General features: G+C 43.8%; 2 protein-coding genes across 2 annotated transcripts; one reads left to right on the top strand and one right to left on the bottom strand.

Moving 5' to 3' along the window:
- Window positions 1–491: 491 nt before the first annotated feature.
- Window positions 492–23,887, bottom strand: gpr39 (G protein-coupled receptor 39). The gene is made up of 2 exons (XM_056435032.1): window positions 22,769–23,887; window positions 492–2,107 (listed from the first exon to the last, which is right to left on the bottom strand). The coding sequence occupies exons 1-2, from the start codon at window positions 23,550–23,552 to the stop codon at window positions 1,632–1,634; spliced, it is 1,260 nt and encodes a 419-aa protein (XP_056291007.1). The 5' UTR covers window positions 23,553–23,887; the 3' UTR covers window positions 492–1,631.
- On the top strand, window positions 13,581–18,265 carry LOC130206849 (kelch-like protein 10). Its single transcript, XM_056435059.1, has 5 exons — window positions 13,581–15,095; window positions 15,865–16,348; window positions 16,454–17,071; window positions 17,625–17,774; window positions 17,881–18,265. The coding sequence occupies exons 1-5, from the start codon at window positions 14,770–14,772 to the stop codon at window positions 18,232–18,234; spliced, it is 1,932 nt and encodes a 643-aa protein (XP_056291034.1). The 5' UTR covers window positions 13,581–14,769; the 3' UTR covers window positions 18,235–18,265.
- Window positions 23,888–24,607: the final 720 nt, after the last annotated feature.

Here is a 24,607-nt window from a genome sequence, read left to right as displayed (position 1 = left end):
TTTTACAGCCCATTTCCGCATCATCTTGTGTGACCAGCCATGTTGACAACATATTTGTTTTGTAAATCACACAACTTCAATTTGTGCATGTGTTATTGAAAAAAAAAATATTCCTCTTCTTCATTTTCTTCGACAAAAGACCAAATAAAAGTAAATCTCACTATTTACATTTTCTCTTGTCATCGGAACAACATTTAGATGCCTTTCTTATTTTATTGCTCTGATCTTTTTTAAAAAAACTTCACTAGGTTCAACGTTATAGGCCACGCCCATCTGTGCATTTAGGCTCCTCCATGTGGCTGAAAGGTGTACTGCAGATATACAAGACAATTTAATTTAGCGACTATAATAAATTCTCCTTTGACTCACCTATGGGTCTCGAACCAGCCTGTTAACACCAGATCGCTGTTCCGTTCCCATTTTCTCCCAAGAAGCATCGGTTTCTTTTCTGTAGCCATGATGACAAATGTCCAATAAGCTTGGTAAAGTAGTCATTTTAACACACATTTTATTTAGTACCATTTAAATAATAACTATAATCTTTAGCTCAATGTAACCACATGTTAGCCCGGTCTCACTCATTGCATAACAGTGATTATAATCTGTTGGGACACGTGGTGTCGTCCTGCTTATTGGTCGGTATTGATCCGATGAACTCTCCGACAACAAAACACAGGATACGACTTCTAATGAAATGTTTACGCCAGTCAACATGCCAACCTCGTAGACTTCAACGTTTAAAGAACATTCGATGCATAGAAAACCGCTCGCTCCGTCCCACAGGAGGTGGAGTAGTAACTGAAGCGTGTTCTCGGTGACTCGGGCCGGTGTATTCTCTTGAGCCTCATGACTTCATGCTGGCTCCCCAACATTAATTACTTGTTTAAAGCTCTTACTGACTCCAGAACTAAAATGCTAATGAGTTTTGTGAAGTATTTTTTTCCGGTGCATGTCAACTGAGCTGCTGTTACAGCTTGTTCAACTCTCTGCAGTCAACAGGAATGTGTCGCTCATTGCTTATGAGTGCACAAGTGCCCTCGTTTATCGTGGTCCATGTCTACTACCAACTATTCATACACTCTGTCATACTCATTGAATGTGTTGTTACTCTGTAATGATTCATTCTGGTCACATGACATCTATTGTTCTGTCCATCCTGGAGAGGGATCCTCCTCTGTTGCTCTCTTGAAGGCTTCTTCTCTTTTTTCCCTGTGAAAGGTTTTCTTTTCTATTTCTTGGGAGTTTTTCCTGATCCGATGTGTGTTCAAAGGTCAGGGATGTCGTACGTGTCCAGAGTGTAAAGCACGCTAAGGTATATTTGTGATATTGGGCTATACAAACATCCAAAAATGAGTCAAAAACTCTTCTGGGTACCTTTTTTTTTTTTTACTTTAACGATGTGGGGGGGGGTCTTCATGCTGAACTGAATATTTAAACTTTTGTATAATAATCTTCTGACTTTGGAGTCCCATCACACGATTGCTATCAGCTGAGCGTGAATTGTTCATGCCATTTGTGACTCCACTGTGTAAAAGAAATATAAAGAATAAGGAATATCTCTCTATTTGTTTACGATGCCACATGTTCTTCGTTTTACTGTTCATTGTTTTTGCAGTAAATTGCACCGCGCACTACACTTCGCTCTCCGTCGGCACGTGTGTCTTTGTCTTGAGAGTCGCGTCGGGCTCTTCGCTCAGGCTGAGGGAAGTCTGAGTATTCGAAGCCACTCCCGAGTCACTCTGACTGTGGAAGGTGGTCAAAGTGGGCGGAGTCTTCTTGGCCTTGCTCCGGCGCAGCGACTTTATCAGCAAGGGCTGGAGGGAGCGCGCCGAGGCCGCGGCGCGCACCGTGCGCTTGTTGATGTGTTCGATGGTGAGGCGGCAGCGCAGCACCTGGACGAACACCTCCCGGAACTGCCTGGACGAGAGGTTGTAGAGGAACGGGTTGAGGACGGAGCTCAGGTAGAAGAAGGAGTCGGCCACGGGATGGAGGGTGACGTAGCTCCGGAAGAAGGAAGTGGTCCAGCGGGACTTGGGCACGGTGGCCATCATGAGGCGACGAATCTGGTTGGGAAGCCAGCACACCATCAACGACCCCACGATGAGACCTGAGGAAGAAGAGTCCCAAACACGAGAGGATGAAGAGCGAGAAATTAATGCAAAGAAATATGGAAATGCAGGGGAACATATGTGCTTTTCTTTCTGAGGAGACGAATACCGCTCTCGTCTCATCAGAGTAACTGAATAATCTTCCAAAGACGTCAAACTATTCCCGTAAGGAAAGGATGCAAGAAGAACCAAGGTCTCGCTCTAGTTTATACTTTATCTCGTCTATACTCGGCAAGCAGATGGGAGTTTTTACCTGCAACCCATTTAGTGTTCAGTGAGTCAATGTGAACAAATCTGTTGGTGGTGGACCTGCAGGCGGAGGGCTGATTATCTCAAAATGACGCTGCGCTGCTTCTGTCACGTCGGCCGATATCAGAAACTTCCAGAAAGCAGAAAGCATCTCTTTCCCTTTTAGAAAAGACAATAATTGCAATCATACATAAACATTTTATCCCTTTTTCCTTTTTTATAACCATACTGCAGGTGCTCCAACATGTGACCATAAGTTACTACCCCCCTTTACACACACACACACACACACTTTGAGTACCTACGCTATGTGTTTGCCACTTCATTCACAAAAGAGTGAAGCCCAGTGCGTTGACCTCTAGAACACAGGACGACCTCTGTGTCGTTCTCTCATCTGGTGTTTATCCGTTCTCCCTGCATCGGATCGGGCGTGAGACAGACATCGGCACATTTATAAATATTTGACGTCGTCCAAGACGTCGCTGAGGGGAATGTGGCGAGCTCTATTCACAGAGAAGCCAAAAGCCGGAGGTCGTGTCACGTCGAGTCTGTTGTCGTGTAGACGAGGGTGAACGGACACCTTGTGTTGTGTAGCTCTAGACGGCCGTTAGCTTCTTTTTAGCCTCTTCCGGCTCATTGTTTTGGTTCTACGTCTGAGGCAAGAAAAGCACTTTTCAATTATATTAAAATATACCAAACATAACCACAACAACAAAAAAGTTAGTTTCGTAACTACGATTCAGATATCATAAGAACGCAAATTAAATTCGGTGAATATTTCTAAGGGTGTGGAGTTGTGATCAAAGGGTCGGTGTGGGGGATGGGGGGGCTCCCCTTCACCCTCATAAAAGACACTAACTTCCCGCACATGAAGACGATGTCGACATCACACTCTTCACTCCTCCAGTTCTAATACACCCTTGAGGGGTGATGCATTTTGGAGGTTTCAAACTCAGAGTTTGACTTTAAGGACTTTAAGGACCGTCGGTGATGCCGCAGCTCGTTGCCGATTAGCCGACAACAAGGCGGTCTTACTTCCGTCAAGGCGTCGCGTCATGTATGGAATGGCAGCGTGTCTCTCTTGAAGATGGATATATATGTTAATTTTTTTCAATTTGGTCTCGTCGGCTCGTTGATCACAGTCGAAGCGCTCGGCTGGAAAATTGCCACTGAGTCAGCACAGATCAGTAACGTCCCCGCGAAGAGAAGGGTATGCAGCTGAAATGTGTGTGTGTGTGTGTGTCTGTGTGTGTATGTGTTCACTCATATGCTATAAATCTTTACGATCATTATTATAATTCAACTCTTGCTGAATACATCATCCGTGGTGTTGCCGAGCTCTCTGACACACACAGAGCCACTGTCTCCCCGCTAAAGCGGGGGGGGGGGGGGGGGATTTACCCGTATTCTAATTATAAAGCAATTAAACCAGATTATTGGAACAATTAATTGTCTTTGCTGTGATTGGAGTGTGTGATTGAGCTTCTTAGTTCGATGGAGCACTACAAGCTCGAGAAGAACAGGGTAAGTAGAGCCATTGTTTGGAGTAGAATTCGTTACTACCTCCATCTGCCTGGGGGATCATGGAGGTCTGGATCGTGGTCCATGCCGACTACCAACTATTCATACACTCTGTCATACTCATTGAATGTGTTGTAACTCTGTGATGATTCCTTCTGGTCACATGACATCTATTGCTTCTGTCCATTCTGGAGAGGGATCCTCCTCTGCTGCTCTCCTGAAGGTTTCTTCTATTTTTTGGGGTGAGTTTTTCCTGAGATCAAAGGTCAGGGATGTCTATGTGTACAGATAGTTAAGCCCTCTGAGGCAAAATTGTAATTTGTGATATTGGGCTATACAAAATAAACTGAAACTGAAACTGATTACACTCTTTACCAGCCATATCAGAGCTTTATTATTACGTCACCGACAATGTAAACTCACCATTTCCTACTGCTGCTCACAATCCAATGTACACTTGGAATAAGCTTGTTATAAGTTTATGCTTTAACAATTGCATTGCAGCACCCTGCACCTCAACAGAATGCACGCAGCCACAGCGTAGAGTAATCAGAAGATGAGTTTCTGTCAATCACACATCAATGGCAACACACGGGTAAAAGCCGTGTCCATATGTGGAGATATCTGTCCAAGAACGCATGAAAAGAACAAGAAGACACAGAACGTTAAAATATTTAGAGTAATTGACCTCTCTAAGTGCCGATGACACAACAATTCACATAAAACAACGTCTCCAAAGCAGATGAATCTCTCCTCAACTAAAGACCTGTCACAATGGGGTAATGGGATGGCTCAAGCCAACATGGCCGCCATGCTCCTGTAATACCAGCAGTTGCTTTGGTAAATACAACATTTCTTTCATAACTGATGGAGAAACTTTCCGAATAGAGGGCATCGGCACGCCGTCGGGTCGCCCTTCAGTTTCATGATTGGAAACGGCTCCGTGGATTCAAATTGAATAAGAGGAGAGCAATTTCCTCCAGTATTTATTATAGACGCCGCCTGCCTGACGACTGAATTTAAGACCGTCTTGATTGCATATTGATTTCAAAACACGTGACAAATCTGGAGTGAAAAGTGTTGACGAAGGAGAAGAAAAGCAAGTGATGAAATCATGACGAGGGGAAAGTGAAGGAAGGTGTAACAGTTTAGCTCCCCACCTTCCTTTTTGTATTAGTTGTTTTCATCCTGTCACTAACTATCCTGTCATTTCAGATCCTGCTTCCCATCTCGTCAGTCCAACTCCCCTCACCTGCCTCTGATCACCTCGTTAGTCCCTAATTCCCTTCACCTGGTCCTCACGCCCTTCTCACCTGCAGCCCATCCCCTCATTAGTCCCTCACTATTTAGCTCCCTCACTTCCACTTGTCCTCTGCCAGATTGTTTTGTGTTCTCAGACCAAGCCCTTGAGCGGTCCACTGTTTGTTTGTTTATTCAGTCTGTTCCGTTCTTGACAAATACTTTAAGTAAAAGATCTTTAAGAGCATTTTCTGTCTCCTGAGTCGTGCATTTGGGTCCACCCTAAATCCCGCCGTGACAGAAGGATCTTCTTCCCTTGCTTATTGTATTCATTTCTGCATCCGTAGCCCAGAAGATATACTTTCCTATGATTTAAGGAAATAAAGGTGACTTATTACCTCTCACAATGCAAAGCAAGATATGTAGTTTATTTATACATATAATTCATCACTACATGTACCATTGTACCTTAATTATCACTAAATACATCATTAAATACTTTAATTAAAATAGCTTTATACTTTGACTTCAATCTCTGATGAGTTGGTCAAAGAAATATCGATGAAAAAAATGTGCAGTGGCCGAGATGATGGATTAAATGTGAACACAGAGTAATTGAAGGATAAAATGTGAGGGGGGGGGGGGAGGGAAGAAGAGTAAAATTAAAATGTATTTATTCGTGATGAATATTTTTTGCTTTGTTGTCTTTACCAAATGATTACATATTAAAATGTCAAGTTTTATGAGCCATTTTAATTATTTAACAAACAATATTTTCAATTGATGCATTCAGCTCTTTCAGGGCTGATACATACAAATACCAAATAATTAACACGTGTTTAATCACTTAAATATACTTAAATGTTAAAGCCATACATTAATACAAACCACAGAGGTGAGGGAAAATAATAATAAAAAGAGAGACTCAACGTCGTGCAGACCGATAAAATTAATAAATATTGCGGCGGCCATCTTATTAGAGTTTCTCTCGAGACGTTGGGTGAAGTTGAGCTGAAAGACGATCCTGTGGATACTAAGCGACCTGCGCTGGAGGCAAACATCATCAAAGCCGGCGACATCGAGTACAAACATCCCTTCAACCCACACACACTGTCAGCAGAGCGTCGACTGAGCCAGCGCGGATGATTCACACCCACACAGAGCATAAAGAAGCTCTTTGTAGATTGTAATTTTGGCATATCGACTGCATTATAATGAGTTTTTGAGTAGCCAGATGGGCTGGGCTTAACTCAGACAGCATGTTTCCACATCTTAAATGTACTTTAAGTTACTGTTATCGTTGTTGTTTGTTCATTGTAATAGCAATCTTTGTATATATAGTGACAGCGTGTCAGTTAGCCTCCAAACAACTGACGGCAATGTTCCGTGTACCCAAACTTCTTGGGGGTGGTGTTACTCTTTATTCCAGTAAAATGAAAACACCACTAATTTAAATGGATAGGTATTCCTCCACACTTTGCATGACTAATTTAAAAAGCCCTTTAAAGATGGACCTTCCTATTTCATATTTATTTAGTTTGTATGTAGTTATGTACGCATGTTTCTACATCTTAATTGTACTTTAAGTTACTGTTATCGTGGTTGTTTGTTCATTGTATTTGGAATCTTTGTATATATAGTGACAGCGTGTCACAGTTACATAACCTCCAAACAACTGAAGGCAATGTTCCGTGTACCCAAACTTCTTGGGGGTGGTATTACTCTTTCTTCCTCTATGTGTTTGCAAAATCATCTTGTCATCGTCTTGTCAGACGAGCTGGCCTACAACATCTGTTGTGTACATGCTCTCATTGTGGTGCCGACTCATAAGATTTAAAGCTGAATATAAGAATATAATTAGACGATAAAAGGACAACAAATCTGATTGGAGTTGCCCTCAAGTGAGCAGCGAGGTTAAATAACTTGGTCTTGGATGACCTGAGTGCTTATCAACAATGTCGTAAATTAATATGCTAATGGTATCGCTCTTGTACTTTGCACTTTGACTTTATGTGAAGGTCTCTCGCTGTTTACGGCTCACCTACTGGGTGCTCAATCCGTGAAGAAAAAAAAACTACAGCCACTTACAATCACGCCGTGACGAAGTTGTGTGTGCCAAGATTTCCTAGTGCAGAGTCACCATTTCTTAAGTTCGCGAAACTATTTTTTTTTTTTTAACTGTAACAAACAAAAAATGAAATGTTGAAATGACATATACTGCTCGTGGGAGAATTATAGTAAATCAAGGTAAGTGTGCTAAACGCGTGTTGAAATGAACATAGGATATAATCATTTCCTGACAAACGTTCTTTCCCCACAGACCAATGATCTCTCCCCATTCAGCTCATTTATGGGTTGAACTCCTCATTACCAGGTTGTTAAAAACTTTTTCTTTACCCAAACCCCGATTTTTTTCCTTATGCTTTTTTTGCCTGAACCTAATTGAACGCTATGGGCTCATAACCAAGTGTCCGTATTGGACTATTGGGACTAACGGTAATGAAAATATACTTCAGACAAAAATGGCTGACTCAATGTCCGAGGAGGACCCTATAGGAGTGCAGGCATAGATTTGTGGATGCCTGTTCACCTTTTCTATCATTCATTTCTGGCTTTCCCTGCAATAAATCTCTTGATAAAGCTCTATGCAGATGACCACAGTGAGTCCTAAATGTTTTGGGACGAACGGTTTGGGGAACATAGGACACATAAGGACCCTGCTAAATGCTCCGCTGGTTAAACACTCTGTGGGTTCGTCACTTTGAACAAGCCCTTGTAAAGTCTTGTTATCGTTGTGTTATTTTATCTTATCTCATTCTGCCTTACAAGGCATTGAAGAATGCTCGGTTCAATCCAAGTTAATCATTAATACACTGATAAAAAATGAGTACTAAACCTGTGCGTGTAATTGTGAGGAAGCATGAGCAGCAATGGCATGTTACTGTGAGTCATCATTCATAGTCTAGGGCACATCCTCTGCTCTCATCCCCTGCTTTAGGCTGAATGTGATCAAACAGGCCAGTGTGGTTTTTTTTGTGGTGGTTTATTTTTTATTGAGGCAAAGCTCCTTGAAGCGCTGCGTCCCAAGGACATTAAAAAGCTCTTCCAACCACCTGCTCCCACTGCTGCCTTCAGTCTTTATCGTCAGCAACATCCAGCATGACAAAGACCCTCTTCCCCCGAATTACAGGAAGAAAGCAGCTTTGCTGTGTTAGATTTCTGAAAATAAGCTCAGCAGTGTGACTAAACTTTTTTTTGTTATCAGTTGCTCATTTCTCACTCTGTTTTTTTCCTAGTTAATTGTCATGAAATCATACTGTGTCGGAGAGGCAATGACCGGCTGCTGCTTGTCTCAGGGAAGAAAAACTAAATGTTTTGTTATTTTCTAAAAGACGCTGAACAAACTTTTACGCCTTTTTAATTTGTCGTTACTTTATCTACGGGGAGATAATTCCGAATTTTTAACCAACAAGAAACAATGCTATGAATGTGTCAAAAAACACTTCAATACATCGTGAAATGTGAATCATTGTTCTTACAACAGAGGATATACATGAGCCAGGTGAGTTATGTGCTGCCAGTGAGTGCAGGCCAGGCCAGTAAGTCCATTTAATCTCTCCTCCAGGTGTTGAGGCTGGGAGCATCACTGCAGTCTGTGCTCACGTGTGTGAAGGTTTACCTCATCATCAGTAAACAGCAGAAGATGCTCTTTAAAAAAAAAAACAGGACAATGAGGATAAAGTGAATAATCAATGACATTTACGTGTTATTTTCTAAATATTATCAATATTTCGATATTAACAATACATGAATTGACGATGTGTGATGCCTCCCTTTCCTCCAACTCTTCTGAGCATTTTAACGTCTTTCAGGCAGATTGTTTTGGTTTCACAAGCCTGTAAATCTTCCTCTGGTTACACATCACCATCCTCGGCAACCTCGCTGTGACGACGTGCAGCTCTTCGATAAACTCACTCCAGCACCCAACGAGGGTCAAAGACCATCGTCAGAGAACACACTGTCACGGGACATTGGATTAATGGAGACCAAATAAATGGACATTCAATATTGGACATAATATTTGGGCATTGTGTCATCAACTTCATATGGGGATAATATGAAAATGTTACTTTTTTCAAGTTGCCGAAAGTAGGCAAAAAATACATTCTTTGAAGAATCAAGTCTACACCCGTCTACAGGATTGTCTCCCAGGCTGTCCCTCACCGGACAGCTCGCCTTTAGCTCTGTCAGCTTCCGAGGGGCCACAAGGCTCTGGAGCGTATTGCTTAACCACGCTTGGTTAGGGAGGAGGAACAGAGCGGTGCATTCAAGGACCTGTCCAAAGAGGCTCCACAAATCCTCCCTGAGGTTCATTTGATGAGTTGATAGTGAACGGGTTGGAAAAGAAGCCACGGGAGCAGCATGAAGAGGCCGTTGGGGGGGGGGGGGCAGTAATCGATAGTGAAACGCAATAAATAAGACCCATCGATCCGAAGGAGGTCGGTGGGTGGCAATGGGGCTGTCGCTTCACGAGTTATGGACCGGCGCTGGCAGGAAAGCACGTGAGACAATACGAGGCCAAGAAAGTCATGGACCTTCATTATAGGATAACACACACCGAGAGATTCCATGATGCAATATGGGAAGGCGTCAAGTTGTTACGGTTGATTTTCAGGAGTTAGTTGACAACCGTTGCGTCGTTTCCAAGGTGTATTCTCAGTTTAGCCAACGCCACGATGTAGAGAGCCGAGCTAACCAGCTATCTGTCAAACGCTCTGTTTCTAAGCTGGAGAGTCTGGTGGAGCTTTTGAAGGTCACTAGAAGTGCGTCTGTGGCCCTTTAAGAGATTTACTGCCTGGGTACCTGAAGTTGTAGCGGTGATAGCAGAACTCCTTTGGTCTGTGTGTTGTGTTCACTGCCTCGAGCACAATGTAGCAGGCTGCACTCAAAGAAATGACTCATTGGATGAACTCAATTAAATTGTTGGCAGGTTTTTCATCCAATAATTACATGCAACTCCAACTCAAATTTAGCACATCAGTGTAATAAAATGTAATTAAGTTAGTCCAACTCATTTGTATCAAATACATCTGAATTAAAATAACGATATTCATTAAATTAAATTAATTTGTGTTTGTCCAACTCAAAATATAAACTAACTAACTAACAAAATATGCAAACTCCACACAGAAGGAACGCCCCGACTGGGAATTGAACTCACAGCCCTTTGGCTGTGAGGCGACAGTGCTAGCCACTACTCCACCGTACAGCCATGAAAGTGTGTTCACCTCATGCAAACAACTGATTTTCAGCTGGCGCATGCGCAAAGGGTAGTCCTCAATGAAACACATTTATTTTGCGTTGATATGCACACCATCTAACCTAAATAAATCTAATAAATGAAAGTATTCATACATTTTGTGTTACACCCATTCAATATAAATATCTTCGTTTTGTAATTGATTTATTTAAATGTATCAAACAATATTTAAATGTATCACCTCTAAGAAGGGCTTGAATCGTTTTTTTTGAGTGTTTGTGAGAGACACACTGGAACTAGACTCAGCCAGCGTTATACTATGTATACAAGGGTTATGTGCAAATGGAGCGAAACAAAATGTTAAATACATAAATGTATAGTACTTTAAAGGGTCTTTTCAGATCATTACTTTAAAAAATGTGTCTGATTGTAAGGACATAACCCCAATATTGAGTTGAAACCACATTATTGAGTCAAATGTACATTATAGAGTCAAACCCAAATTATTGAGTCAAACCCACATTATTGATTCAAAACAAGCGCACACATCTTGACAAAAAGTGTTAAAGGATAACAACGGCACGTCCCCGCTCTCTAGTTTCTCTCAAGTCTTTTCACATCTATTTGGCCTCAAGCGAGAGAGATCCAATCACAAATAGCCCGTCAAAGGTCAAAGGTCAGAGGCAGCAAAACAGAATTAATATTCAATTCACAAATGCCGGCTCCCGATGATTCTAAAAACAAAAAAACGAGCTAAAGCAATTAACTTTCTGTCCCCGATGTGATGAGTGGGCAACTTAGCAGAGATGTTCTCTGCTTTTAATTAGTCTGAAAAGTCAGCGAGCCCAACCAGGATTAAAAGTTATTTCAAGGTAAAGCGGAGCAGCGGCCGAAAAGCGCGGACACAAGCGACATCAACGCCACTGAGTGCGGGCGTCAGATCTTTTCTCCCTGCAAACTGCAATAACGATTAATATTCAAATGTAGATTATTTATGATGCAGAGAAAAAACCAGCAGCCAATGAGGGAGGGAGTGAAATACTGTCGACGCCAGCAGACTGTGTCGTCACCCCCCCCCCCCCCAGTCATATCCAGTCAAATGTAATATTCCATAATGACGCCTGTGGAGGCCAGTTGCCGGTTTATTGCTGCTTGGCGTTGTTGTTCATGAGGACTGAGTGGTTATGAATTTTGAAGTAGTTGTGATAGAAGTGATAAAGTGCCTGTGAGGTGTACAGAGGCACGTGCACAGACATTTTGGGGGGCAGGTGCTCAAACCTAAAAAAAAGGGCACCCATTGCCAAAAAAAAATTCTGACAAAGTTGAAGCATAACACCAATGATGCTGTCCTCGACCTGCGTTTCCTCTGGGCAGGATTAGACCGCTAACTTACATTTTCTTTATGAATAAAGATGAATTATTATATAGCAACAGTACAAGCGTTCTGATTGGATAATGGGTCGTCATGCCAGCCACGTATTGCCCTCCTTGCTGGTCTGATACAGATCCGTATTTCCCTCTGACCTCATTTTCAAAATGAGCGATATTGATCGTCATCAACAGCCAAGAAGAAATTCAGAAGCAGCGAAAATGTGTTTTTGAAAGTGATGAAGAGGAGAAACTATAGTTTGGATCACTTGTGTTGTTACTTTACTGTTAAATAAAACTATTTTAGCTGAGCTGTGTTGTTCGTTTTCTATAAGATTGATCGTTGTAAGACTGGAACAGACAAAACAAAGAGATACAAGGATAGCATGACACCGAGAGCTAGCATAGTTTAGCTCCTATTTTCTGGCTGTGAATTCTCGTGACATTTATAAACATACTTTCAAATATGTCTAAACAGCATTCATACAACACAAAAAAGATTCTCTCTCTCTCTCTCACTCAAACATGACGTCAGTAAAGCTGCAAGGCTTTGAAATCATGGATTTCTGAGTTTTTGTTTGTTTATTTTTTTAGGAAACGTCGACCAGTTGTGACGTCATGTTTTCAGCAGCGCTAATGTTGTGGTTGATTTATCACAAAACAACGTCAGGGGACAAACACCGTCAGGACCTGTGTGTCTGGTGCTGCGGTCAGAGGAGAAGGAGGTGCACCAGTTTAGTGGCGCGAGGAAACCTGCGCGAGCCCTTAGGGCTCGATCACACCAGACGCGACTCTAAAAAACGCAGCCGCACCAAAAACGCCTTGTCAAAAACCTGGCCGAGTGTGACATTGATGAGCGGCGCGCTTCCGCGCCTCGCGCTTAAAGTTCAGAATATTTTAACTTTTAACCGCCCCTGAAAAACGCAAAAAAACAGCGCCGCGTGGCGTTTAAAAGGCGCGTCTGAAAGTCGCGCCGTACCATGATGATAGGGAATCAATGGTTTTGCGGGCTACGCGTTTTTGAGTGGCGCGTCTGGTGTGATCGAGCCCTTAACCCTTGTGTTGCCTTCGGGTCAATTTGACCCGATTCAATGTTTAACCCTCCTCTTACCTTTATATTTACTAACATATTTTACCCTTGAGGTCAATATGACCCCAGCTATTAAAATCTCCAGAAAATTATTAGAATTAATATTGTTTTCCAAGTTTAAGTGTGAGGTACTTTATGTTTGTTTGTTGACTCCCGGAAGAACACCGACATTAAACATTGAATCGGGTCAAATTGACCCGAAGGCGACAGGAGGGTTAAATATTGAATCGGGTCAAATTGACCCGAAGGCGACAAGAGGGTTAAGTGGAGGAGGAGGAGGAGGAGGAGGAGGAGGGAGGGGCGCGGCGGGGGGGGGGGGGGGGGCTCGTGAGCGCCGCGGAGCATGTCGGGGCGAAATTCTCACAAGAACTCAAATAAATGCCCCGTCGGATATCAAATCACATTTGGGGGGAGTTTAAGACAGAGAGAGTAACTTTTATTCTTAAATACTGATGAATGAAAAAAAAGTGTCTCCAGCAAAAAGGGCACTTTTCTCATCCAGGGCAAAAGGGCTGGTGCTTGAGCACCACTAGGGCTCTATCTGTGCACGTGCCTGCATATATATATATGTATATAATAATAAATGCATACATATATATGTATATATTTGCATACATATATACTGTATATGTATATATATATATGCATACATATATACACATATATGTATATATATACATATATATATATATATATACACTCCTGGGAACTGATAGAACATAGTGTATTTTAACTTCTTATTTTTTTGTGATTTCCTACTTATTTAGAGTTAAATAAACATTTTACAATTGAAACATTATTTTGACTTTAAATTGTAGAGCATGTGGACCACAGGACTGTTTTCGTGTGAGTGTTTAGTGTGTTTAGTAAAAAATAATCCAATAATACATTCAATTTAAAAACCAAATGACTGATATGCTTCCCTCCGATTATCAGCCATCCCGCCTGATGCTGTTGGAGTGTGTTGGTGAACGCCCGCTGTGTGGGAGAGACTACCCGCCGCTACTGCCACCAGGGTTAACAGTAAAAACACTGGACTGTTTGAGAGGTCTCAATTTCAAAAGAAGATGGAAACAAGTTCAGGACAACCTCTTCTGGAAGCTCTGGCTAAAAGAATACTTGCCTTTGCTAAAGGAGCGGTAAAGGTGGAGGATGGAAAGAAAGTCTCGTTCATGGAGACATTGGACTTGTTGTAAATGCTCCAGCGTCACAAAGTTCCTGGTTACTAGGAAGAGTCCTCAAGACCTTTCTGGAAGGACTGGTGCGATCTGCACATGTGCAAACTAAGTCTATCACGCTGGGCAGAGCAGTGAGCAAACGTCTTCTATAAGAAGCGGACACATACGCAACTTCCTATCCTTGGGTGTTGGGCTTGTGAGCGCCGCGGAGCATGTCGGTCGATATTCCCACAAGAACTCAAATAAATTCCCCGTCAGATATCAAAACACATTTGGCGGGAATTGATGACAGAGAGAGTAACTTTTATTCTTAAATACTTATTAATGAAGAAACAATGTGTCTCCAGCAGAAAGGGCACTGTCCTCATCCAGGGGGAAAGGGGAGGAGCTTGAGCACCACTAGGGGTCTACCTGTATGTATTGAATTGTTTTTGCCCTCCTGACATTAACATTCGGGGGCCGGTGTGTTGGAGCCTAAAGGTAGTTCTGTTGTTTTCTGCTATCTTTGAGGGAAACACCGGGTGAACTGGGACATGAAGTTCCTACATTTGAACACAGGATGACACGGTAACATTAAAAAGGCCTTCAGGTAATTTCTCTGATGAGAACAGGTGTGGATGGGAGGCCGACCGCTTTGGACCGTGGCCGTGTTGACGTGGTCGACAGGATCCTGTGTTGTGTGTTATGTTTTGCAATTGTATTCAACGCGCGTCCCAACATGTTCTCCCGTGCGCCCCCTGTGGCTTCAATATTTAAATGAGTAAAGTGTTCTCCAGTCTACCGGTTGAATTGGACGACGTCAGTTGGTCGGTGAGATATGAATCCATTCTAGAATTCTTGCTCCTTCACATTATCTCCATGGACTCAAAACACCTCTCGGGACCCAAGAGACCAGTCGACCTTCAAGAAACTCTCGTACTCCAGGAACTCGAGATGAGCGACCAGGCCGAACCTTCGCCCAGGCGCTCCGTGTTCAACGACCTCCGTCTGGAGGGACAGTTTTGCGACGCGGTCATCAACGTGGAGAACGTGGCGTTCGACGTCCACAGGGTCATCCTGTGTAAATGCAGCGAATACTTCATGTGAGTTGTATCTGAAGCTTGTGAACGTCTAATCAACAATAATTATTAACTTCCATGAAGTGTTGTATGCTACATTGATTGCAGAGTGCAGTTATTTATGATTATTGTTGTATTATTATTATTTGAATGCTACAGTGCTCCCTCAGTTCCATAGCAACTAGATTTGCAGATCAACACAGTAGCATTGAGGATTTTGTGTGTTCAGAAAAGTGACCAGATTACTTTAATGCAACTTGAGATGCTCGACTCAACGCACAACGGAGAAGCTGCACAACACGGAGATGAATTGAGATCACAAAACAAAATTAAATACAAAATGTAACATGAAATATTTGAGACATTCTTACTGCAAGTTACACTCTGATGTCCGGTGGTGAACGTGTTGTATAATTCCCCTTTCATACTAAACGGGGTCGTGTGTCGATTTTATTGGAGGGAAATTCATCTAGCTGTAGATGTTTTATATGACGGAGGTATGTGCTCCTGTGTGAGCTGGGTTGTGTTGACTTGAGTCTTAGTTTTGGTTTTATTCATGCTGTGATTTTGTTTTTCGGTTTTTTTTATATTGTCTGTCACTGTTTCATGTTGTATTGTATGGAACTTTGTGTGACGTGCTGCTGCTGCTGTCTTTGCCAGGACACTCTTGTAAAGGAGATTTTTAATCTCAATGAGGCATTTCCTGGTTAAATAAATTTAAAATAAAATAAAATAAAAAATTCAAAGATCTGAAGTCTGTTTCCAACTCTTTGCTTCTATGTTTCGCCCTCAGTGATCTCTTCGTACGCTGTTGCCCAGCAGACAAGAAGGTCTTCGTCATACCGGGAGTGTCTCCCGACGCCATGCGGCTCATCATTGAGTTTGCGTACACCGGCTCCGTTTCAGTGACTGCAGAAAACGTGCGGGAGCTGCTGCTGGCGGCTGACCATCTCAACGTGATGGGCGTCGTGCAGACTTGCTGCGACTTCCTCGGGGAGCGGCTCAGAGCGGACAACTGCATCGGCATCTTTGAGTTCACCGACATCGTCTTCTGCCCCGAGCTGCAGCGCAGGGCCTACAGCTACGTGGTGGAGCACTTCGAGGAGGTGGCTCGCCACGAAGAGTTCCTGCAGCTGTCCCTGCAGCAGCTCATCGACATCCTCGAAAGAGACGACCTCAACGTGAGGAACGAGAGCGTTGCCTTCGAGGCCGTCCTTCGCTGGATCGACCACGCGCCCGAAACACGGAAAGCACACGTGGCGGTGCTCTTTCCAAAGGTATGATAACCTTCGGTCACTATGTTTGGACTTGCACCTTCAGCATTTGGCTGATGGCGTTTACCAGATTCGATTCGACACTCCTGTCCCTTTCTCTCTGCGTAGGTGCGACTGGCCTTGACGAGTTTGAACTACATGCGGCTCAAGGTTCTGTCCAATGAGCTGGTGAGCACCAGCACTGAGTGCCTGTCAATGGCCCGGGGTGTCCTCGAGGCCATCGGTCACATCAGGACCAGCAGGCCCTCTGTTGCTCAGCTCAGCAACCCTCTCCTCCGCCCTCGCCTCCCGAACGCCGTCCTGTTGGCCATCGGAGGCTGGAGCGGCGGCAATCCAACCAACGGCATCGAGGCGTACGACTTCCGCGCCGACCACTGGATGAACATAACAAACAATTGCGAGCGTCTCCGCGCCTACCACGGCACCGCCGTCCTCAACGGGAGCCTCTACTGCGTCGGCGGCTTCGACCGGGCGGAGCATTTTAACAGCGTGCGCAGGTTCGACCTGAGGACGCGCGTCTGGCACGAGGCCTCCCCCATGTGCCACCGCCGCTGCTACGTGAGCGTCACCGCGCTGGACGGATGCGTCTACGCCATGGGAGGCTTCGACGGGAACTCGCGGCTCTGCAGCGCCGAGCGCTACAGGCCCGAGGCCAACCAGTGGAGTCTCATCGCGCCGATGCGAGAGCGCCGGAGCGACGCCAGCAGCACGACGCTGCACAACAAGGTGGTGGGGGAAAGTGTCTGGGAGTTATTTAAGGGCAACAGAGTAAATGTGTACCTGTTGGTTACCTTGTTTCCATGGGACCTGATGCAGATGTCTTGAGGTGCATTGAGTAATTGGCCAGAGGGAAGTGTGTCAGACTGAAGGTCTTCAGAGACCTATGGGCTCTCTAGAGAATGTGTGATGTTCTGTGCATGGAAGTGAAAAGAGGTGCATGTGTGAGTTAGTGTGTGTGTGTGTCACTACACTGTGGTTAATTTGTATGTGGATGGTCAAGTGGAAAGAAAACATGTAAACACTTATTATCTGGACGGCACTGACATAAACAAGAATGCCCTTTCTTTTTTAGACAGTTTGTTTATAGCTTGTCTCAGGTTTGTAATCATGATTTAAAGAAACTTGACGAAGATGATGCAACGTATTAGATATTAGAGACCGACACCAATAGTTGGGCGATGGGAATCATCCTGCTAGAGTAGAAAGATCTCGGTATAATTTATAAGGAGTTGAAGCCAGAAGAAGTGATTCTTTACTGAACCCCTCCTGTTCTCCCCAGCTTTACATCTGCGGGGGCTTCAATGGGACGGAGTGCCTGCAGACGGCTGAATGCTACCTCCCGGGGGCCGACCAGTGGACGATGATCGCCCCCATGAGCATCCCGCGCAGCGGACCTGGCACCGCTGCATATGCAGGTCTCGTGTATGCAGTAAGTTCACTTGAAACTCGTGTGACGTTCAGTCAACAGATGAATCAGAAGGAGTTGAGTGTGAGTTTCTTTTCTTTCACCATATATGTCACTTGCTGTCCCAAAGGTTGGCGGCTTTGATGGCAACAACCGTCTGAACACTGCAGAGGCGTACGACCCCGTGAACAACAGCTGGCAGGAAGTGACGCCCATGGCGACGCCCCGCAGCAACTTTGGCATCGAAGTGCTGGACGATCGTCTCTTTGTTGTCGGGGGCTACAACGGCAACACCACCTGCTGCAACGTGGAGAGCTACGACGAGCTGACCGCTGAGTGGACGGAGGCTTGTGACATGGACATTTCCCGCAGTGCCCTGAGCTGCTGCGTGGTGTCCGGGCTCCCCAACATGGCCGACTACGCTGTTCCCCGGGACGTCCTGCCGCTGTTACACGAGGATGCAGACTCGGACGAACACTCCTGAACCGTGCCATCATCCACACGGTTTTAGGACCTAAAACTTCAAAAGAGAAATAAAATGTCTTTGTGCGTTAATCTGCTGTCACTCCAGATAACCCGGCTGCTAGCTGCCGGCAAATACAAAGAAAACACACATCCAGAGGTGTTGGCTCATTTCAGACCTCTAACCCCCCTTCCTCTCTAAGGTCCTTGAGGAAGTGGTCTCACACCAGTTGTGTGACTTTCGACATCATATTAGTTCATTTGAGGAGTTTCAGTCAGGATTTAGAAAACTGCAACTCTTTATAATCAGGCTGCTCTAATAAGTAGAGACAGAAGGTCGGCGTTTCTCAATATGCGTTCTTGTGCGTACTTTCCTCTACTAGTGTCCTCGTGGACTTGTGTAACGTCATCAGTCTCAGCCCGGGTACATGTTCACATTCAAAGTTCGCTTCTCGCAAAGCACGGTCAAAATGCCCGGATGTGACTTGATCCTCCCACTTTCCGAAGGATGCATCAGAGGAGACTTGATGACTTTTTATAAATACTATACTGTTGAGTCACGGAATGTAATTTTAGGATGTTTTCAGGCGAGAAGTTAGTAGTTTAAAAATCAAATCTGTGGTCGGTTTGTTATGATTCAGCCCAATAAAGATCTGCGCCGTAGATTTGAGGCTCTACTCCACAGCGCCGGGCGGTCAGCGCGCTGTGTGGCCGCCGACAGCAGCCTGATCTCGGCAGGACTTTTTTAAATGCTCCACTGGCTCTGACGTCTCCGGAGCGGTTAAACATGAGATATAATTTGGTCTGGAGGATCTAACGAGCACAAAGAGTTTTTTATTTATTCACAGATAACGTTACATCAGTTTGACTGAGGGTTAAGATTCATAACTTAATATTTTAATTAAACTTTAACGTTGAACTATAGTGCTGTCTTTTTCTTTTAGACCGAATTGTTTGCAATTACATGTGTAATATAACTATATATACATACAAATATATATATATATTACAGTACAGTGTTGACAGTACGGCCGGTCTGACCGCTACAAAGCTCTTCACATAACTGTTGGTGTTAATATTACTCGACTGGAAACAGAAAACTGTTTGAATTAATGGAAAAATGACTCCCGTCTCACTCATAATGTTGGAAAAGCCTCGAGATTTTTGTCATTTATGATCCAACTCTTGATTGCTGGGAAACGGACTAAAAATGTAACCTTGTGAAGCCTTAAATTTGAGCCATCAAGCACCATTTTGAATGTCAAATCATGACATAAAACAGCTCATAGAACTCAAGATAAAACAACATCCATGTTACCAGTCCGGTGCGCTCACTGAATGCAGAGCTACTTGTGGTTCCTAGAGTCTTAAAAAGTATGATGGGCCTCATTAACAGAACACATGGTAGGCCTATCTGTTTCAGGCACATTTGCATTATGGGAAGTATAGGATCTGACATTTTTTTTGGAGTTTGACTCATAATATGCACCGGGACATCTCGACCTGTGCCGCATCTCTTTTGACCACCAGCGTCTGTCTTTAAAAAAAAAAAAAAAATACAGCTCCTTTTAATGCCCTCCTATAAAGTTATCCTTTTTTTTTTCATCATCTCTTGTGAATGTACTGGAAAATCTGACTTTTTAGTCTGAGAATTCAATCATCACAGTTATGAGAGACAACCTACAAGCTGACACCGCTGTGATGTCGCTTTGGGTTGATGAAGATGAGGGTAGTTTGATGAAATGGATAGATTCACAGAAGTAACGGAAGGTAATGTGTTTTTTAATTAGTTTAACAGAATTAAAGCTGAGGAAAACAGAATAACGTGGGACATTTTTTTTAAACTGTCTTGTGGCTTAATGGGCGACAGCAAAGTCTGGAGTTCATGAAAACTCTCCAGCCTGAGCGGCGTTAACGTTTCACAGTGAACCGATTACATAATGCAGGAATATCATCAGCACAGTATGAGTCTATAGGGGCAGCTTCATTTTAAAGAACGGATGATTCATTCTTTTTCATTTTCCATTTTCCATAAAGGATGATTCATGTGGTCATATTTTAGCATCGCGGACTTCTTGAAGAGATGAAGACGCTCTGTGAATACCTCTCAGACTCATTATGTGGTCTTCATAAATGAAAACGTGACGTTTAATAAATAATAAAAAGTATTAAAAGTCCTGTATTAAAACTCTACGTTACAGTAAAAGTAAGTTCGAAGATTTTTTTTGTTTAATGAGAAATTAAATGAACTTTTTTGATTTTAGCAAATGGCTGCAATGGAATAAAGAGTGAACATTTGAAAGGGGTCTGAATACTCTCCTAGCCCACTGTGACATTGGAGAAGCCAACACGAATACACACAATGAACAGCGCTATAAGCTCCAGCTTTGGGGATTTATTTGGGGAATAATAATACATTATTGAATGGTCTCTTACGACAACAACATGAAGCAGATTCTGTTTTTGGTCAGATTGCTGTTGAGATGTTTAGAGAATTTCAACATATATATATATAAAATAATAATAATAATGACCTATTAATTTACGTCATTTTTTCTCGTAGCAGTCACAAACAACCGCGTGACTCATTGGCCATCGGCAGGAAATCAAAACCCTGAATTATGTGAGATTGTAAAAGTACACAATGAATTCCAACGCCGTGATCAGAAACCGCAGAGCAGCTCTGAGTATCTGGAGGAAGTAAGCTCAATGTCACGAACATGACATCATGCAGTGTGTGTGTGTGTGTGTGTGTGTGTGTGTGTGTGTGTGTGTGTGTGTGTGTGTGTGTGTGTATGCGTGTGTGTCAATACACACACAGGATGTGGGGTGATGGATCTCCCAGGAATGCAGTGATATGTCAGCACAGATGAACCAATGCGTGTTCCCAAAGTATAAACATTGGCATGTTCTGTCTGGGAAGCCGGTACCTTTGCACCAAAACAAGTGAATTTATATACAGTATATATCAATAAATAAATATATATATATTTATTTATATACAGTATATATAATCGAATAAATATATATATTTATTTATATACAGTATATAATATATATACATACATAAACACACAGTATATATATATTGACATATATAAATATATATATATATTATATTTATACACAGGATATATATTTATAGATATATATACACAGTAAAGATATATATAGATATATATATATCTATATATATATATATTTGGGTCACTTGGTGATGCAGCAAACCAAGTGACAAAGCGTTGGCTAACGACAGCCTATTTAGACATCAGGCAGACAAGGCTCAGCATTAGCAATCATTTAACGTTGTGCTTCTGGCCACCGAACAAATCTAAATCAAATATTTACTCTCCCTTCACCTTTGCTCTCGTCCGGTCTCCGGTAACCACACAGAGAAAAAACCTCCCTGGCTTTTTTAGCTGCGAAGTGCACCACATTGTCTGCGTGGAGTTAATACCGAGCAGGTAGCACGACATCAGACAACAGATGCCTGCTGCTATAAAAAAAACAAGTTGATGAGAGCAGAGGAAAAGGTGCGGTGGAGAAAACTGTGAATCTAAAAGTTTAAATCCCTGCATATATTCCTGTATATTGTTGGTGAAACAAGGACATGTATTCCCTTTCTTAATCCTTTGAATCAGAGACTGTTTTTGACTGTGCATTTGTACATTTAAGGAACGAGTTCACCATCAACAGCTTTACCTCACCAGTGTGAGGAAGTGAGGGATTCCTGTGTGTCCTGCTTCCCGTCAGTGTGTGCACGTGGTCGTTGACTCCGGGCTGAGGGAGTGCGTCTGTCCTATCTCTTGTGCACATCAGTGTGGAACACAGACGTCAACATCTCCTGAGTCCATCCCTTATCATGTCCCATGCCACAGAGCGGATGTCCATTGGACCGAGGTGGTGCCGATGGGCTCAGGATGTCCACGTCAGTGCTCACATTCTGTTTATCGTGGACATGATCAAAATGTTCTCTGGGTTGAACGACCTATTGGCAGTTTTGGCACTCAACCTGCTGTGAGAGGTCTTTTGTGCGGTTTCTCTTGCTCGACTTCTTTCAGGGTAGAGTTGTATTTGTTCTATTTGGTACTAATCTTTGTGGGAGCGTTTTCTAACTGCCTTCACGACTACAATAATGCTGTAAAATATGTAGTGACTAGTCCTGCATCACCACATTATGACTAGACAACGTGCAGCGGTTGCTAACGCAAGATTTGTCTTCACTTCTCTCATCCTTTGACAAAAGCAGTGTGCGTGTGCATGCGTGTGTGTGTGTGTCTAAAATCAATCACGTAAATGGTCATAACATTGAAAATAGCCTTTCTCACTTCCACCCCAGGCACACAGACACAATGTGGTGTTTTCAGAGCTGATGGAGAGGCTGTCCGACACGTCCAAACAACCCGAGTCACTGTGGTAAAATATGAACATCGCCGAGATACACACACCACCAACGGGCAAATATGGACACTTTAGTTCCAAAGAACTGGGACACAGAGAGCTCTAAAATCATTTGTTTGATTGGACCCAAGGGGGAAAGTAAACTAACGACCTACCAAGGAAAATGATGGTCTGCTTCCTGGCCGTCTTGATCCTTGAACTTTCGTGCTTGGGCGCCCTTTGAGTTCCGTTGATGGCGCCGTCCTCTAATCCTAAAGGCCTCTGAAGGACGAGGACCATGGCCCAGCACATGAAGGCGACGCAGATCAACACCATCATGTAGACGATGAAAGACGCGAAGATGCTGACCCGGTACATCACCCAGCGCTCCCTCAGGTTGGTGCAGAAGGTCAGATTCTGGACGGGGGTGTTTGCCAGAAAGGGAATGTGTCCCTGCGTTCCCGTCGCCAGCAGCAACGGCAACGCCACGAGCACGGACACCAGCCAGGCGAAGGCGATGAGGGCCGAGGTGCGTTTCCCACGCCAGGCTTTGAAGCGAAACGGGTGGCAGATAGCCACGTAGCGCTCGAAGCTAAGCGTGGCCACGTTGAGGATGGTGGCGTAGCTGCAGGCCTCGAACAGGAAGTTGTAGATCTTGCAGGACGCGTTGCCTCCCGCCGACGAGAAGGGAAACCAAATGGCGCTGTAGAGCTCCACCGGCATGCCGATGAGGAGCACCAACAAGTCCGAGCACGCCAAGCTAACCATGTGGTCGGTGACGTTTTTCTGCAGGTAGCCATTGCGCTGCAGCACCTGCGTGACTCGGATGGTGACCGAGTTACCCACGATGCCCGTCACCAGGACGACGCTGTAGAAGACGGTCAGGAGGATTTTGACGGGGTAGTTGGGTTCGAGCTCACTCCAATCTTTCTCCTCCGCTATCTCCATTTCCTCACTCATGGTTTACGGAGCGCTGAGCTCTGATTCTCCAACTTATTGATTTTCTCCGTTAGCTTGTCAGGCCGGGGCGAAGTCTCCGCGGGTTAGAGGCGAGGACCAAGAAGGACACGTTTTTTTCCAAGATAACAAACCGACACTGAAGACTTCTCTTTCCCCCGGAGCGTATCCACGTCGAAGGTAAACTCCAAATCACAGCAGGTGGATAATTTCATGACCGTGTAAACTCGGAAAATACGAGGAGTCTCCTGTACATCTCCCGAGTCCCGATGACGGTCGTCTCAGGTTCTAGTCCGGAGTCGTTTTGGTTTCACCTCATTCGGAGCGGAGTGTGTGTGTTCGCCAACGCTCCCCTCACACACATTGCCTCCTCCCACCAACAAGGGCAGGGCAGTTAAACATTAAACACCAGGCCAGGCAGCGTGAGTGCCGAGGTCCTGCTTTCATTTCTTATCACCGGTACGTACGTGCCTCCCACGCTTTGCTTTACTCAGAGTTATACTTAGTGAAGCGCCGAGAAAACTGAAAGAAAAAAAAACATTCCTGACTTTTTAAATGGGTTGAAATTAACAATCTAGTGTAGTTTAGTTTGGAGATAATGTTAAATATAGAGAAGAAGTGAAATGAGCAAAAACTTTTGTTGCATAGCGAAGTCAAAAGTTGGAAAAAAATAAACTCTACTGCAGGGAACCGGGCTGAGACAGACGAGGCTCCACAGAGTTCAGAGGGGTTTGTTTTTTCTTGCGATGTGAACTCAAACAGAAACATAATTATGGTTGGGTGTTAACATGGCTGACAACATTATTGAGTTTCAAAGACATTTAATTACTGTTTCTTTTTGTTGTTGCTTTTAAATGCAGAGAAGAACACATGGATATATTAATACTTAAAGCAAATGGGGGTACGTGAAGGCCTTCTAGGGGGTACGTGAAGGCCCTCTAGGGGGTACGTGAAGGCCTTCTAGGGGGTACGTGAAGGCCTTCAGGGGGTACGTGAAGGCCCTCTATGGGGTATGTGAAGGCCCTCTAGGGGGAACATCACTGAAAAAACAACCATGA

Source organism: Pseudoliparis swirei, chromosome 2 (assembly GCF_029220125.1).
Source record: "Pseudoliparis swirei isolate HS2019 ecotype Mariana Trench chromosome 2, NWPU_hadal_v1, whole genome shotgun sequence".
NCBI classification, from domain to species: domain Eukaryota; kingdom Metazoa; phylum Chordata; class Actinopteri; order Perciformes; family Liparidae; genus Pseudoliparis; species Pseudoliparis swirei.
This window is presented reverse-complemented; position numbering and strand designations above follow the sequence as displayed.